Raw genomic sequence first — 12260 nt, forward strand, 5'->3', positions numbered from 1 at the left:
CCTTTCGTCCATTATTCGCACGTTGTCACATGTCTGTAGACGGAGATTAAAATAGATTATTTTGGGGGGTTATGGTTTTGTGCGTTTCAATTTTTAATTTTTAAAGTTCCAAAGTTACATTGGTAAAATAGTAGGCAAGAGTGGATGGGGATATACAGAGGTGGGGAGGAGAAGACAATAATTTGAAATATGAGGAGGGTGAAAGAAAGGAGTAGAAATGAAGCGATGCAAAGGAAGTGAGGTGTGGGTGATGAGGGGAAGGAAAGGAGGAGAGAGGGCAGGTGAGGAGAGAGGGCGAGGAGAGGAGGAAATAGAGGGCTACGGGTGAGGAGAGTGAGCAAGGGGTAAAGGTGGCCACCTCATGACAGATTGACTCCCCCATAACCCCCCCCCCCCCCCCCCCCCCCCGCAATCTGAGATTCGGCCTGAGGGTGCCGGTGGAGGCGTTACTGATACCCAGCTGGGTAGTGGGGATCCCTCTGCTACTCTCCACTGTTCAAGATCACAAAAGGAAGAGAATCCTCTTTTGTCCTGGTTAAACTGGGGCTTCTAACGGCGCTTGCAGAATCCTGTCCCACATCCCCCTTGTCCTCATTACAGGCACAAAGCTCTGGGTCCAAGGCTGGTTTACTCCAGGACTGCAGGAGTCCTGTGAGTGACAGTAAAGCCCTACACAGCCATGACATATCTCATTTCCTATCATACGCCAATAGAGAGGCAGGGAAAACGACTCACAATTGAGCTTAAGTTCGGCAAATCGTTCTCCAGAGAACGAAAGCTATCCCTCCGCTCAAAGTTTTCTGGCCTCTTTTCATAAACGGAAACTTCAGGAAAGTTTGAAGGGAGTTTTTGCTGTGGAGGATGGAAAATTATCTCTGAGAAGTGGTTTTGTTTAAGAAAACCAAGGATTTCTTTATTGTCGATAGAACCTTTCTTCTCTGACAGAGACAGACTACGGCAGAGGTTCTGTCCACACAAGTTACTCTAGACATCAGGTATGGGAACTACTCTGACAGCTGTCACTGCTCAGTGATATATCAATACAACCATATGCTCCCAATAATGCCCGCACACACACACACACACACGCACACACACACGCACACACACACAGGCAGTCTCCTCCACACACATACAATTATGCGTATGCAGGATTTTTTGGGATAACATTAGCATGATTAATGGGCCTCCTAACTGGGGAACTTGTTCAGTGTGACACTGGCTTTTGTCTCAGTGTGTCATCCCCTTCCTCTTCCTGACAGCCACGAAGGCTGGAGGACGTGTGCCCTCCCCGCCACCAGCTCCTCGCTCCTGGTTGGTTGAGTGGGGAAGTGCGATATGAGCTGACAGCACAGTAATGACAAATGCAAATGCACACAGGTTGGGAGGGGCACATGCTAATGTAACAGCACAATGGGAAAGTGATTAAAAAGCATTCCAGTGTCTTTTATCTCCTGGTTCCTCGCGTCGTGGGAGAAAAGGATTTCAAAGGAGCAGACTTAGGTTTCGGAGCCTGGTGCCAGCACGCAGTTCAACGTGTCGGTCCTCCTCTTGAGAAGACTCAACTTTGATTGTTTTTCTGTGCTGCTTGCTATCTCCTGCTTTGCTGTCATCCCAGCCCAGCCAAGTGTGTGCCTTCTGAAACTCCTGGATGAAAGCAGTTTGGCACAGGCACATAGCCTGCAGCTAGGTTCTCGTCACCGCTGCACAGAGAAAGCGACTCAACGCATGTGTGCCGTGGTGCAAAGTTAATCCGCAACTTTGTCCATCACATGTTGTGTCCTTAGCATATATACGAGGTATTGCTGTGTTGGCTGTGGGTTTGGCTGTAACGTTTGGTCTTGTGATGCTTGCACTATGGATAGATGGATGTAAGAGAGCTCTCTTTTCTATGATTGTCAAGGACTTCACATTCTCAGGGACAGATCTATTGAACAGTCCAATTGAAGCTGTGTAGAGGCGGAGATTTTTCCATCTCCCTGACTAACCTATTTTCTGTGTGTGTGCGAGGGTCTCACATCAAATGCAAGTGTTGTCATTTGGAGGGCTGAATAATGTATGCAGCCTTTCTTCTGAAGTCCACACCATTCCCATTCCTCTGGCTTCCTCCCCCTGTCCGTGTGCACTCCATTAGGTTTACTCTTTGTGTTTGTCAGAACGCTCTCGTTCTCGATGCCTCTCTCACATGTTTTTTTTTTCTCTCTCTCTCTCTCTCTCTCTCTCTCTCTCTCTCTCTCTCTCTCTCTCTCTCTCTCTCTCTCTCTCTCTCTCTCTCTCTCACTCTCTCTCTCTCTCTCTCTCTCTCTATCTCTCTCTCTCTCTCTCTCTCTCTCTCTTCTCTCTTGTGTTGTGGCTATGTAAAGACTAGCAAGGCGGCAGATTATCGCTTTGATTCCAAGGAGGAATATCGTGCCGAACACCCTTTAGAGTCCACTTGTGGCTTGGCCCATACGTCCTGTCCAGCTCTCCTACAAACACACTTCAGCTCAAGGCCTGTTGCTGACACGTGTCGATGGCTGAACGCAAACTTTAGATCATACACACATGAGTCAGACATGACCCTGGAGTCTCTTTTTGAATCAAATCAAATAAAAATGTATTTGTATAACCCTTTTTACACGCAAGCATGTCACAGAGGGCTTCACATACGCCCATAGAACTGCCCTTCAACCAACCTAAACCCTCAAGGAAGACAAGGAAAAACTCCCAGAAAAACTCACTGCAGGAGAAAAAATTTAAGAAACCTTGGGAGGAGCAATTCAGTGAGGGATCCCATCCTCCAGAGACAGTTGGTGAAAGAGAGGAGCAGAACACAGGCTTAACATAGTCATACAGCAGGGAATTGTCAATGGGTTTTGAAACATCAAAATCCATTGTTCGACTTGGTAGATGTAGGAAGGGACCGGGACACTCGCTGTTGCCCGTCATGGAGACTGGTTTCCGGTTGGCGACTAGGTTCAGTGTTGGCAAACCGACGACCAGGCAGGTGCTGACAGCTCAAACCCCCCACACCACAGGGGATGTGTGGAGGGGGGACAGAAAAAAGAGAGCAGGGATTAGAGAATGCCAGGAGCAGCTAACAGTTACAGTCATATTAGAATGAAATCCCCACCGGTCAAGTGTGGACTAGTGCAGCAATTTAGCAGAGCAAAAAAAGGGTATTTCATGCATCCCTAGACACTAAGACAGCGCCAGCCCCCCTCGGTTGGAACATGAAATCTGTTCCAGGGGAAAGAACTCTAAAATAAGTTATATTTATAGAATAAGGGTGAGAATGCCCCGTCCCCCGTTGTCACCAACTAGTAACGGAAACTATAACAATAACAATATACAGTAACAGGTTTACTTTATTTGTAAAATCTAGATGGGGCAACGTGAACATATAGAAGCTTTAATTGCAATTCAAAAGTTACATGTGATACACACAGACAAAAACACACCCCAGGTTTACATAGAAAGTACATACACACATATTTATCTTTAGCAGTCATAAAATGTACTAAGCAAGAACGTTTTTAAACTAATTTTGAATGTCGAAACAGTATTAGCCTCCCTGTAAGACCCGATTTAAAATTTCAGCATCACCTTTAGCTCTCCAAAAAAACATTTGCAAACGGGAGTCAGGTGGCTGAGCGGTGAGGGAATCGGGCTAGTAATCCGAAGGTTGCCAGTTCGATTCCCGGTCATGCCAACTGACGTTGTGTCCTTGGGCAAGGCACTTCACCCTACTTGCCTCGGGGGAATGTCCCTGTATTTACTGTAAGTCGCTCTGGATATGAGCGTCGACTAAATGTAAATACGATTTTTTTTGAACAACCACATTTACATAACCAATTGGTCCTATTGTCTTGCCTTGCAATGCTAATGGTTAAATTTGGTATTTCCAAAAAAGAAATGAGCAATTAAAGAGCTAAAGGTGACGTTCTAATTTTACAACAAGGGGTCTTGCAGGGTTATTAATTGAGACAGGTAATTTGTTCCAGAGAAGAGGTGCTCTATATGAGAACGCCCTGCCTCCAGCAGTTTTTTTTTCTTAATTTTGGGAACCACCAGATAGCCGGCATGTTGAGATCTAAGGGTTCTTGCAGGGCGATAGGGTGCAAGGAGACCAGAGAGGTAGAGTGGTGCCAATCCATGCAGAGATTTGTAAGTTAGTAATAGAACTTTGAAATCAGCTCTGGCTTGGATAGGGAGCCAGTGTAAAGAGACGAGAGTAGATGTTATGTGATCAAACTTTCTGGTTCTAGTTAATAATCTAGCAGCAGCATTTTGCACCCGCTGTAAATTTTTTAAGTAAGTAATTGGGAGGCCAGAGAACAACACATTGCAGTAGTCTAGTCGGGATGTAACAAATGCATGTATTTGTTTTTCAGCATCATCCTTTGAGAGGAATTTTCGTATTTTGGCCATATTATCGTTGATGTTGGAAGCTACGTTGATTCTATTTACTCTATGTCAGGGTTTTCTCATGAATCGTATACCATGGTAAGGTTGCTATCCCAGATAGAATAGAAATATGTAAATATAACATTTACTGGAATAGGTTAGCCAACGGAAATATTGTTATCATTGAGAAACATGAAGGTTCCGATATAATGTACCTAGATTAGGGAATATCCACGATTCACTGTTCAGAACCTAAAGTCAGATTCGCCTCTTGACTTCCACAGTGTTTCCTCCGTCTGAACATCCAGGACATGAACTGAACAGCGCTATGTTCAACATCAGGAAGGAAATATGTAATCCCTGCCTAATTTAGATCAAATCTGTAGCGTAATCACTGGACAGGGTAGATTATTGAGACTATTGAGAGGCCATTCATGTTCTGCAGACTCCATGATTAAATTGATTGCTTTTGGAGCTCTGACCCCCCCCCCCCAAAAAAAAAAAAAGTACAACTTTACTAACAGTTACCAGTTAGATTGCTTTTTTTTCATTATTAAACAGAGCTAAAGATGACCTTGGTGACCATCCATTCAAGCCCCCCTCCCCTCCTTGCTTCCCAGACCCTGGAGACGTGGTCTTTAGATCAGGGGTTCGTGTCACGGGGGAGTTGGGGGGTGGGGGGGGGGGTGCTGGGAGTTGGCCCTGTGCTCTGTGGTCTCCTGAGCTCTAAATCCCTTCATTATCAGGCCAGCGAGGTATCCTCGAGGGAGCCTTGTTAAACGGGGCCCTGCTCCACACACTTTCCAATCCCATTTGCAGGTTTTTCTTTTCTTTTTTTTGGTGAAAGACAGAGAGCTGAGTAATGGTGCTTGAGGCTGTAGAACAAGAAGGAGGGAGGGAGCCATGAAAAAAGTAAGGGAGGGATGGAGGGAGTCTAGGAAGGAAGGAAGGAAGGAAGGAAGGAAGGAAGGAAGGAAGGAAGGAAGGAAGGAAGGAAGGAAGGAAGGAGGAGGAATGTGTAACTTGAACTGTTATGAGTATGCACTGGTCTGCAGCAGCAATAGAGTAGGAGGAGAGTGCGTAAGAGGTTGCCTTTGAATTAATAGATGGATCTGAGGAAATGGCTGTTTGAACAACGTCCTTGTCGAGCCAAGTGTAGGCTGTATTGCTGGGAGTATCCTCTCAAATATCAAAGGGGTTGACAGTGAGGAGATGGTCCTGGGCACGAGTAATATCAAACACATCCTTTTTGTGGAGGCAGATTGTGCAGTTCATCTTATTGAGAGATGAATGACAATCTGCTTAACGTTTATGATCTTTGCTGCACTTGTATTTTGAATGGTGCTTTGCACATGGTGCTTCGGTATTTCCGTTATTAAAGTCCTCATTAAAGTTCAACTTCTCTGGGGCTCAACTTCTCTTGTCTTCTGGGCTGGTGTATAATGAAATGAGAAGTGCCAAGGTGCTTGGTGCTGTGGTTGGCTTTTTGCTTTAAACTGCCTTGGACTGAGAGTTAAATAGAGTAGAAAAGAAGGTGGAAAAAATAAAATCAGTCAGAGCAACAGTAAACCTAGATCTGACTGCATCTGTAGCCAGAGCATTTTGACGAACCTCAGCTGTCAAAGAAATTGACGTTCTTCCCAAAGTGTAAAACTCATTCCTGCTACAGATTGCTTTGACAAGAAGAGGACATTTTTTGGGGTTGAAGTGAGTTCAGTCTTTTACGGTTTCTCTATAATGCCCCCAGTTTTGAACTTCCAGAAAACCCAGACATTGTTCAAATTGTTTAGGGAATGGACTGATTCTTCACACTCCTTCACAAAATTCCAATTGCGGTAATAATTATTAACAGCTTGAAATGTATTTACACATTACATTTTAAAATGGATGTGTTTGAAGTGCTAATGTTTACCTGTATACATGGATATAATTCGTTACGAGACTTTGTGAGGCAACACACACATCTTGTCTGGTGAATGATGGGCTTCCGATTTGAAATTATACCGTAAAATGACAGAGAGCGTCAGTGCACAATGTTCCACAAAAGGATCAAAAAAGTACAACTGCATTTGAATAACAAAAGGCTTACTTTATCTCCTAAATCAATAATCCTTAATCCTTTAAATTATTGTTGTGCTTGCAAATCTGGCTTTATGCATGGTGAGTCTTGTTCTTAATCATTTCAAATATTTCATCAAGGCTTATTTCAAACGGTGTGGTTTAGATAAAATCCCCTCTGGACCCCTCTCAGTGACACAGCAAGGCGGTCCAACCTTAACAACCAAGTCTCCATTCTGAAGCTGCCTGAAACTGCTGAACTGTTTAAACAAACAAAGAAGGTTATGCTGCTGGTGTGTGGTGGGTTTTTATTCATAAGTAATGCCTTTGCCCTTCTTCGCACCTGTCAATACCTCATCTTTGTCCACAGCACACACACCAACCACATATTGAACATGAAAGTGACTTATGATACTTGGGTTGTCGATGGATGTAGAGTTGCGGTTGTATGCGGCACATCACCTCCAGAGTCTGTGAGGAGCCAATGGACATTGGCGGTCTGAGATGACAGCCAACCGCGTACTAGAGTGAGGCCCGCCCCTAGCAAGAAGCTAATGGACTGTTCGGAGGTTAACTGACAAGCGTACGTTCCCTCATCAATAAGAAATTAAGGTCTGGAAACAGCGGGGCAGTTTCTCCCTCACCACAGCAGCCGTACCCTCCTCCCCACCCCGACCCCGACCCCACCCACCTCCCACATAATCAATCCATCGTTCGATTGAAAGCCCAGATCGATTTCGACGCGAGCGTGACATGTGAAAAAGGGCTCCGTTCGCCCGCCGAACCCCCCCAATTGGTTGTCTCCCTTCCTTTCTAAGCGTGCTGTTATCAATGGGGGAGAGATTCAGGTGATTAAAGCCCCACCGGGCTCCTTCTCCTCCCCACCCCCCGCCTCCCTCTCCGCATCCTCTTCACCCGCCGTTCCCTCCTCCTCCTCGTCCAGGTTGTGAAGCCTAGCCGGGCTGACGCAGGCGTGCGGCTTCCTCCGAGCCCGGGGGGGGCCCGTTCAGGAAGGGTTTGATGTGGTAATGCGGTGGGCTGAGGATCAGGCGGCCCACCCGCCAGGTTCTGTGCTTGCGAGAGCGGGAGAGCTTCCGAGTCGCATGGAGCAAATGCAGATGCGGGGGGTCTGGCTTCTTCTTCCAATGTTTGTTGTCGTCGGGCCCCTGTCTCCGCGGAACCGCCGCGCCCGCCGCGCTCTTCCGTCGAGGGATTGATTTTTGCGTGTTAATATGTGCGCAGACGCACCGGTACACGCTCATGCATGCATATGCACTATCACACACACTTTGACCCTCACCATCCGACCCCCCACCACCCACACTACCTCCCACCACTCACCCACACACACTTACACACTGACCCTCACTCCCCTGCCACACACACACTTGGTCGGCCCCTTTTTCCATACCCTGTCACTGAACTGTTCTGCCACACACACGTCACATGTCTGGTTCCCTGTCTTCTCTGTCACATACAGGATGCCTACTGTGTATCCCCCTCTGCCCCACCGCTCCTCAGGGCCTGTGAAGATGAGCTCTCCTCTTTCTTCCTCCCCACAGCATCCTCTCAGGCCCCTACCCCAGGGGGGCCGGAAGAAGCTGAAAGGATATGCATGAGATGTAGCCCCCTTTAACCAGTCACGATGGCAGCTCCACAACACCCCCCACCCCCGGCCTCGCTTCCTCTTTTCCCCAGGGAGCAGGAGCACAGACAGGGTCCCCTTTGCTGATCAGACTCCCGGGAAACCCCGGAGGGATGTTTTCACAACAGAACCCCTAGGTGTAATGGGATTCCTCATTTCTCTGCTGTTGGCCCGTTTACATCCATTTGTGTGTTATCTGCCGTCGAAGGTGGTCGATCCACAGTAACACAGCCTCTCTCCTCTCCACAGCGCCCCCAAATAACATCTCGGTGATGGCAGAGAACACCCCCGCTCCGTTCAGCCGGTACCAGGCCCAGAACTTCACGCTGGTCTGCACCGCAAGAGGAGGGAAGCCCGCCCCGTCGGTATGTTGTGCCCTTACAGCAGGACACCTGGGTGGGGGGGGGGGGGTTGTTTCTGACAGACACACACCTGAGTCACTCATCGACATCTGTTATGTAAACTGTTTTGTTAGCAGTGCGTGTTAACAGGTTTAGTTTCAGGTTCATTTGCCATTTACAATGTACAAGTACTGGTACACTGGAATCCTTGGTCCTGCTCCACTCCAACATATGTAGGTGCCTGTGGTTCCCTGCTGTGGAACACATGAACATTGCACACGTGCCTGAGTTAATGGGGTGAGAATGTGAAGTTGACGTACCTGCAGTTATCCAGGATTTACAAGGATATTACCGCCTGCATCTGGGTGTGACCACGTATTAACTGCAGAAAGAAAATGAAACCAGGTCGTTAAAACCAGCCAGTTAAAACCGGCCAGTTAAAACCAGGCTGTGTGTCCTTTGACAACTATGGTTCTTCACAGGGTATTGTGATCTGTGACTATCATCGGAACACAATACATAGTATATATGAATGGATAACAAGCCTGAATGTATGAACAGATGATAAGTCAATATCTGATTTACTGATTGTGGTTAACATAAGCGTGTAGGAAATCTCATTTCTTCCACAGTTTTGTGAATCGAGGCCGACTTAATGTATCATCTCATTTGGCACCAGAATGAACATTAGACACCAAACCAACCCCCTTTTCCTGCCACACTTAAAACAAACACGCACACACAAACACACACCCAGCCCACCGACCACAACTCGTGCCCAACCGGAGGTCAGCAGAGGTCTGGAGGAGGTCTTAGAGATAGCTGAAACACATGCTCCTCTGAGTGGTGACATATTAGCTTCCTGGGGCCCGTCTGAGCAAAGCCATTCGCTGCTGCTTCCCTGCTGGGTGATTAATCTTCCTCTGAGGGGTGTATGCTAATGTGCTCCAGACCCTTACGCGCACCTATCTCCTGCAATTATGAGCCCAGCAAGAGGTGAACGCAAGGTGAGCCTGATTTCCGTCCTCCAGGGTATGGGGTTGACCTGTTTTACGTAAGGCCCACGACTGTGACAGACGATTTGGCTGGCAGGATCTGGTGACTGGTCTTAACACGTCCTGTGTCCACGGGGGGGAGGGCCCTTTCAGAGCCTGGTGGAGGAAATGAGATGTATCAGAGAGGCTATCTCCTGCTTCAAGGCTATCTTCAGACAGAGCGTCTATTAGCCTCTTTAAGTAGCTCTCATAATGCCCAGACTCAACTTAAGCCAGAGGGTGGGTAGTTATGTTTGTATGAACAGTTCAAAAAGTGTCCTCATACTGCTGCTGTTGAATTGGAAAACGGCACTAATGGCCTTTCTTAAGTCTTCATGATAAAATAGGAATATGTTCAAATACATATTCATTCATTCATCAATTCATTCAGTCATTCACCGATGAGACTGACTGGATTGACGAATGGATGAATTGTTGAATGAATGTTCTCTAAATGGAACACGCTGTCATTTCCTATCATCTGTCAAGGACTCTGAAACCCATCAACCCATTGTCTTATTCTTGAAAGTAGTTGGACTTTCCAGATTAGGATTTCATTCAACAACCTCATCTCTTCACCTTTGAACTCTGATTTTGTTTCATAGTGAAGAGTATTTTTAAGTAATCCTGGGCCATAGATAATACATCTAAGCCGACCCACGCTTGGATCAGGGAAAAGGGTACAAAAGCACTTGGAAGTTTAAGCATTATAAATGAATCCATATAAAATGTATGCATATAGGTAAGGTAAAAACAAAAGATGTCCGTTTGGGAGAAAGACAGCCAGGGTAAGAAGAGAAGACGGTGGAGCGTGTTTTTTTTAGGTTACTGGCTGGAAGACAGGAAAAAGTAGGGTGAAAAAATTCACTTCAAATCATTTTTCTGCTGCCAGGTAGGTAGGTGGAGTGTTCATGAGTTATTACATCGTCTGTCTGTTGGTCTGTCCGCTGGAAAAGTGCAAGGAAAATGTTAAGAGATGTTATTATTATTTGGGCTTTTTTCACTGCTCCGAAGGTGAGAAGCTACCATGGAAAGTTGATCATCATGCTAAAGTGCACACAAACCCTGACAGTACTCAAAAATGGATTGTGGAACAGAAGTCTTCAGACTCTTCAATCCAACAAATTTATCTTTAATCTCTTTTGAGATCTTGGCTCTGGTTCTTAGCTAGGGGAGAAAAAACATGAATTCCTAAAAAATATTAAGAAGAAAAAACAAAACAAATCTTCTCCGAGATACACTCATCACTGAAAAAACACTTTAACGATGCCAAACCTTAATGATGTTTTGATTTCTTGGCACATCCACCTGACAACATAGATCAACATCATTCCACTCAAATAATAATAGTGCTGAAGTTGTCACAAATCTGAAAGTATTAGACTTCCCTAACACAGTGTAACTCTGTACATCAACATTGTACAAGTTTAACATGAAAGCAATGTCCAATCAGTCTAATTCAAATAATGTACAGTAGCATATTGAGTTTCAGTTTGGATTGTCGTAACTGTTGTTGTCAGAAGCCATGTGGTGCATTGCAGTCTTTCAGTGAGCTCTGGGGAATCTTCTCCAGAGTGCTGTGTCAGGGCATCGTGATGGCATCTTCTAGACCATTCTTTTTGCCTTTTGATGAAACTCATTTGGTCTTTGTCAACGCTGATGCCTTGAAGCCTGTTTCAAAATGAGCTGCTGTCACCTCCCTGTTCAATGTCACTTCTCTGTAAGGACACACTCTCTCGTGACTCTGCACCTATTTGAAATCGACCACCGCATGTATCGAGACAATGTTCAACATTCTCTGATATATTTTTCTGTTATGCCATGGTCTGGGTAAAGTGTGCATGCTGTGTAGGCCGTAGTAGGCCTCCACAGGCTGTGATAAGATAATCCTTTATTTGTCCCATAGTGGGGAAATTGCAGTTTGCAACAGCAGCAGGGTACAGAACAGCACTCAGAGTAGAATTAAATATAGAAAATACGATATAAAATATACAATACAAGATACAGGGAGTTATAGCAAATGGATATGAATAGCAAATAGATGTGAGATGACCGCATCAAAGTTGAAATATTCTCCCAACAGTAATTCTAATTTGACAGTATGTTTAACAACAAGACTAGCCAGCTATCGAGCCATGTCATTGTCCCCAAATAAAATCACGATTTTTAAGAAGAAAATAATCAGCCATGTGAGTTGCTGCTTCTGTTGTGTTGCCTACTGTAGCCTAGTAGGCCTACTAGTATATGGCCGATACCTTGTTCGTGAAAATCTTGATATTGATTTTGGGACAGTAACATGGCTGGTTAGCTAGCTAAACTTCTTGTCAAACATACTGTAAAATTATATTTACTGTTTGTCAACCGTACACAATGTTATTGCCTTTGAATCTTGCTAGAATAACGTTAGCTTTCGGGCTAATAGCTCAGCCAAAGGAAAGCCGGTGTTGGTTCTATGAGCTGAGCGGACTATAAAATATCAGAGTTGGCTAACGTTAAAAAACGTTAGATTTATATTGCAAAACACATGAAAATAGAAATTAATGTTTGTTAAAAAAAATAATTGGGCAAGTGACCATGGTATAAGTGGGATAATGCCCTTCGAGGTGTACAATATCACCTGATAATGGACTCCGCGGAGAGTCCATTATCAGGTGATATTGTACACCTTGTCGGGCATTATCCCTTACATATATGGCGCAGTGTGTCTTATCTATCAGTTACCTCAAAGGGCTTCACATTAAAAAACAACCCATGTACTGTTTTGCGAATCGATGAACAATGACTTTCAATCCTCTC

At 45.3% G+C, this 12260-nt stretch overlaps 1 protein-coding gene across 1 annotated transcript in view; it reads left to right on the forward strand.

The window, feature by feature from the left end:
* The window catches only part of igsf21a (immunoglobin superfamily, member 21a), a 124295-nt gene that overhangs the window by 92700 nt on the left and 19335 nt on the right, over window positions 1–12260 (forward strand). The window contains exon 5 of the mRNA XM_062461676.1: window positions 8339–8454. Within this exon, the coding sequence (XP_062317660.1) occupies window positions 8339–8454 (116 nt within the window). The remainder of the gene's footprint in view (window positions 1–8338; window positions 8455–12260) is intronic.

This window comes from Osmerus eperlanus, chromosome 1 (assembly GCF_963692335.1).
Source record: "Osmerus eperlanus chromosome 1, fOsmEpe2.1, whole genome shotgun sequence".
Taxonomy (NCBI): domain Eukaryota; kingdom Metazoa; phylum Chordata; class Actinopteri; order Osmeriformes; family Osmeridae; genus Osmerus; species Osmerus eperlanus.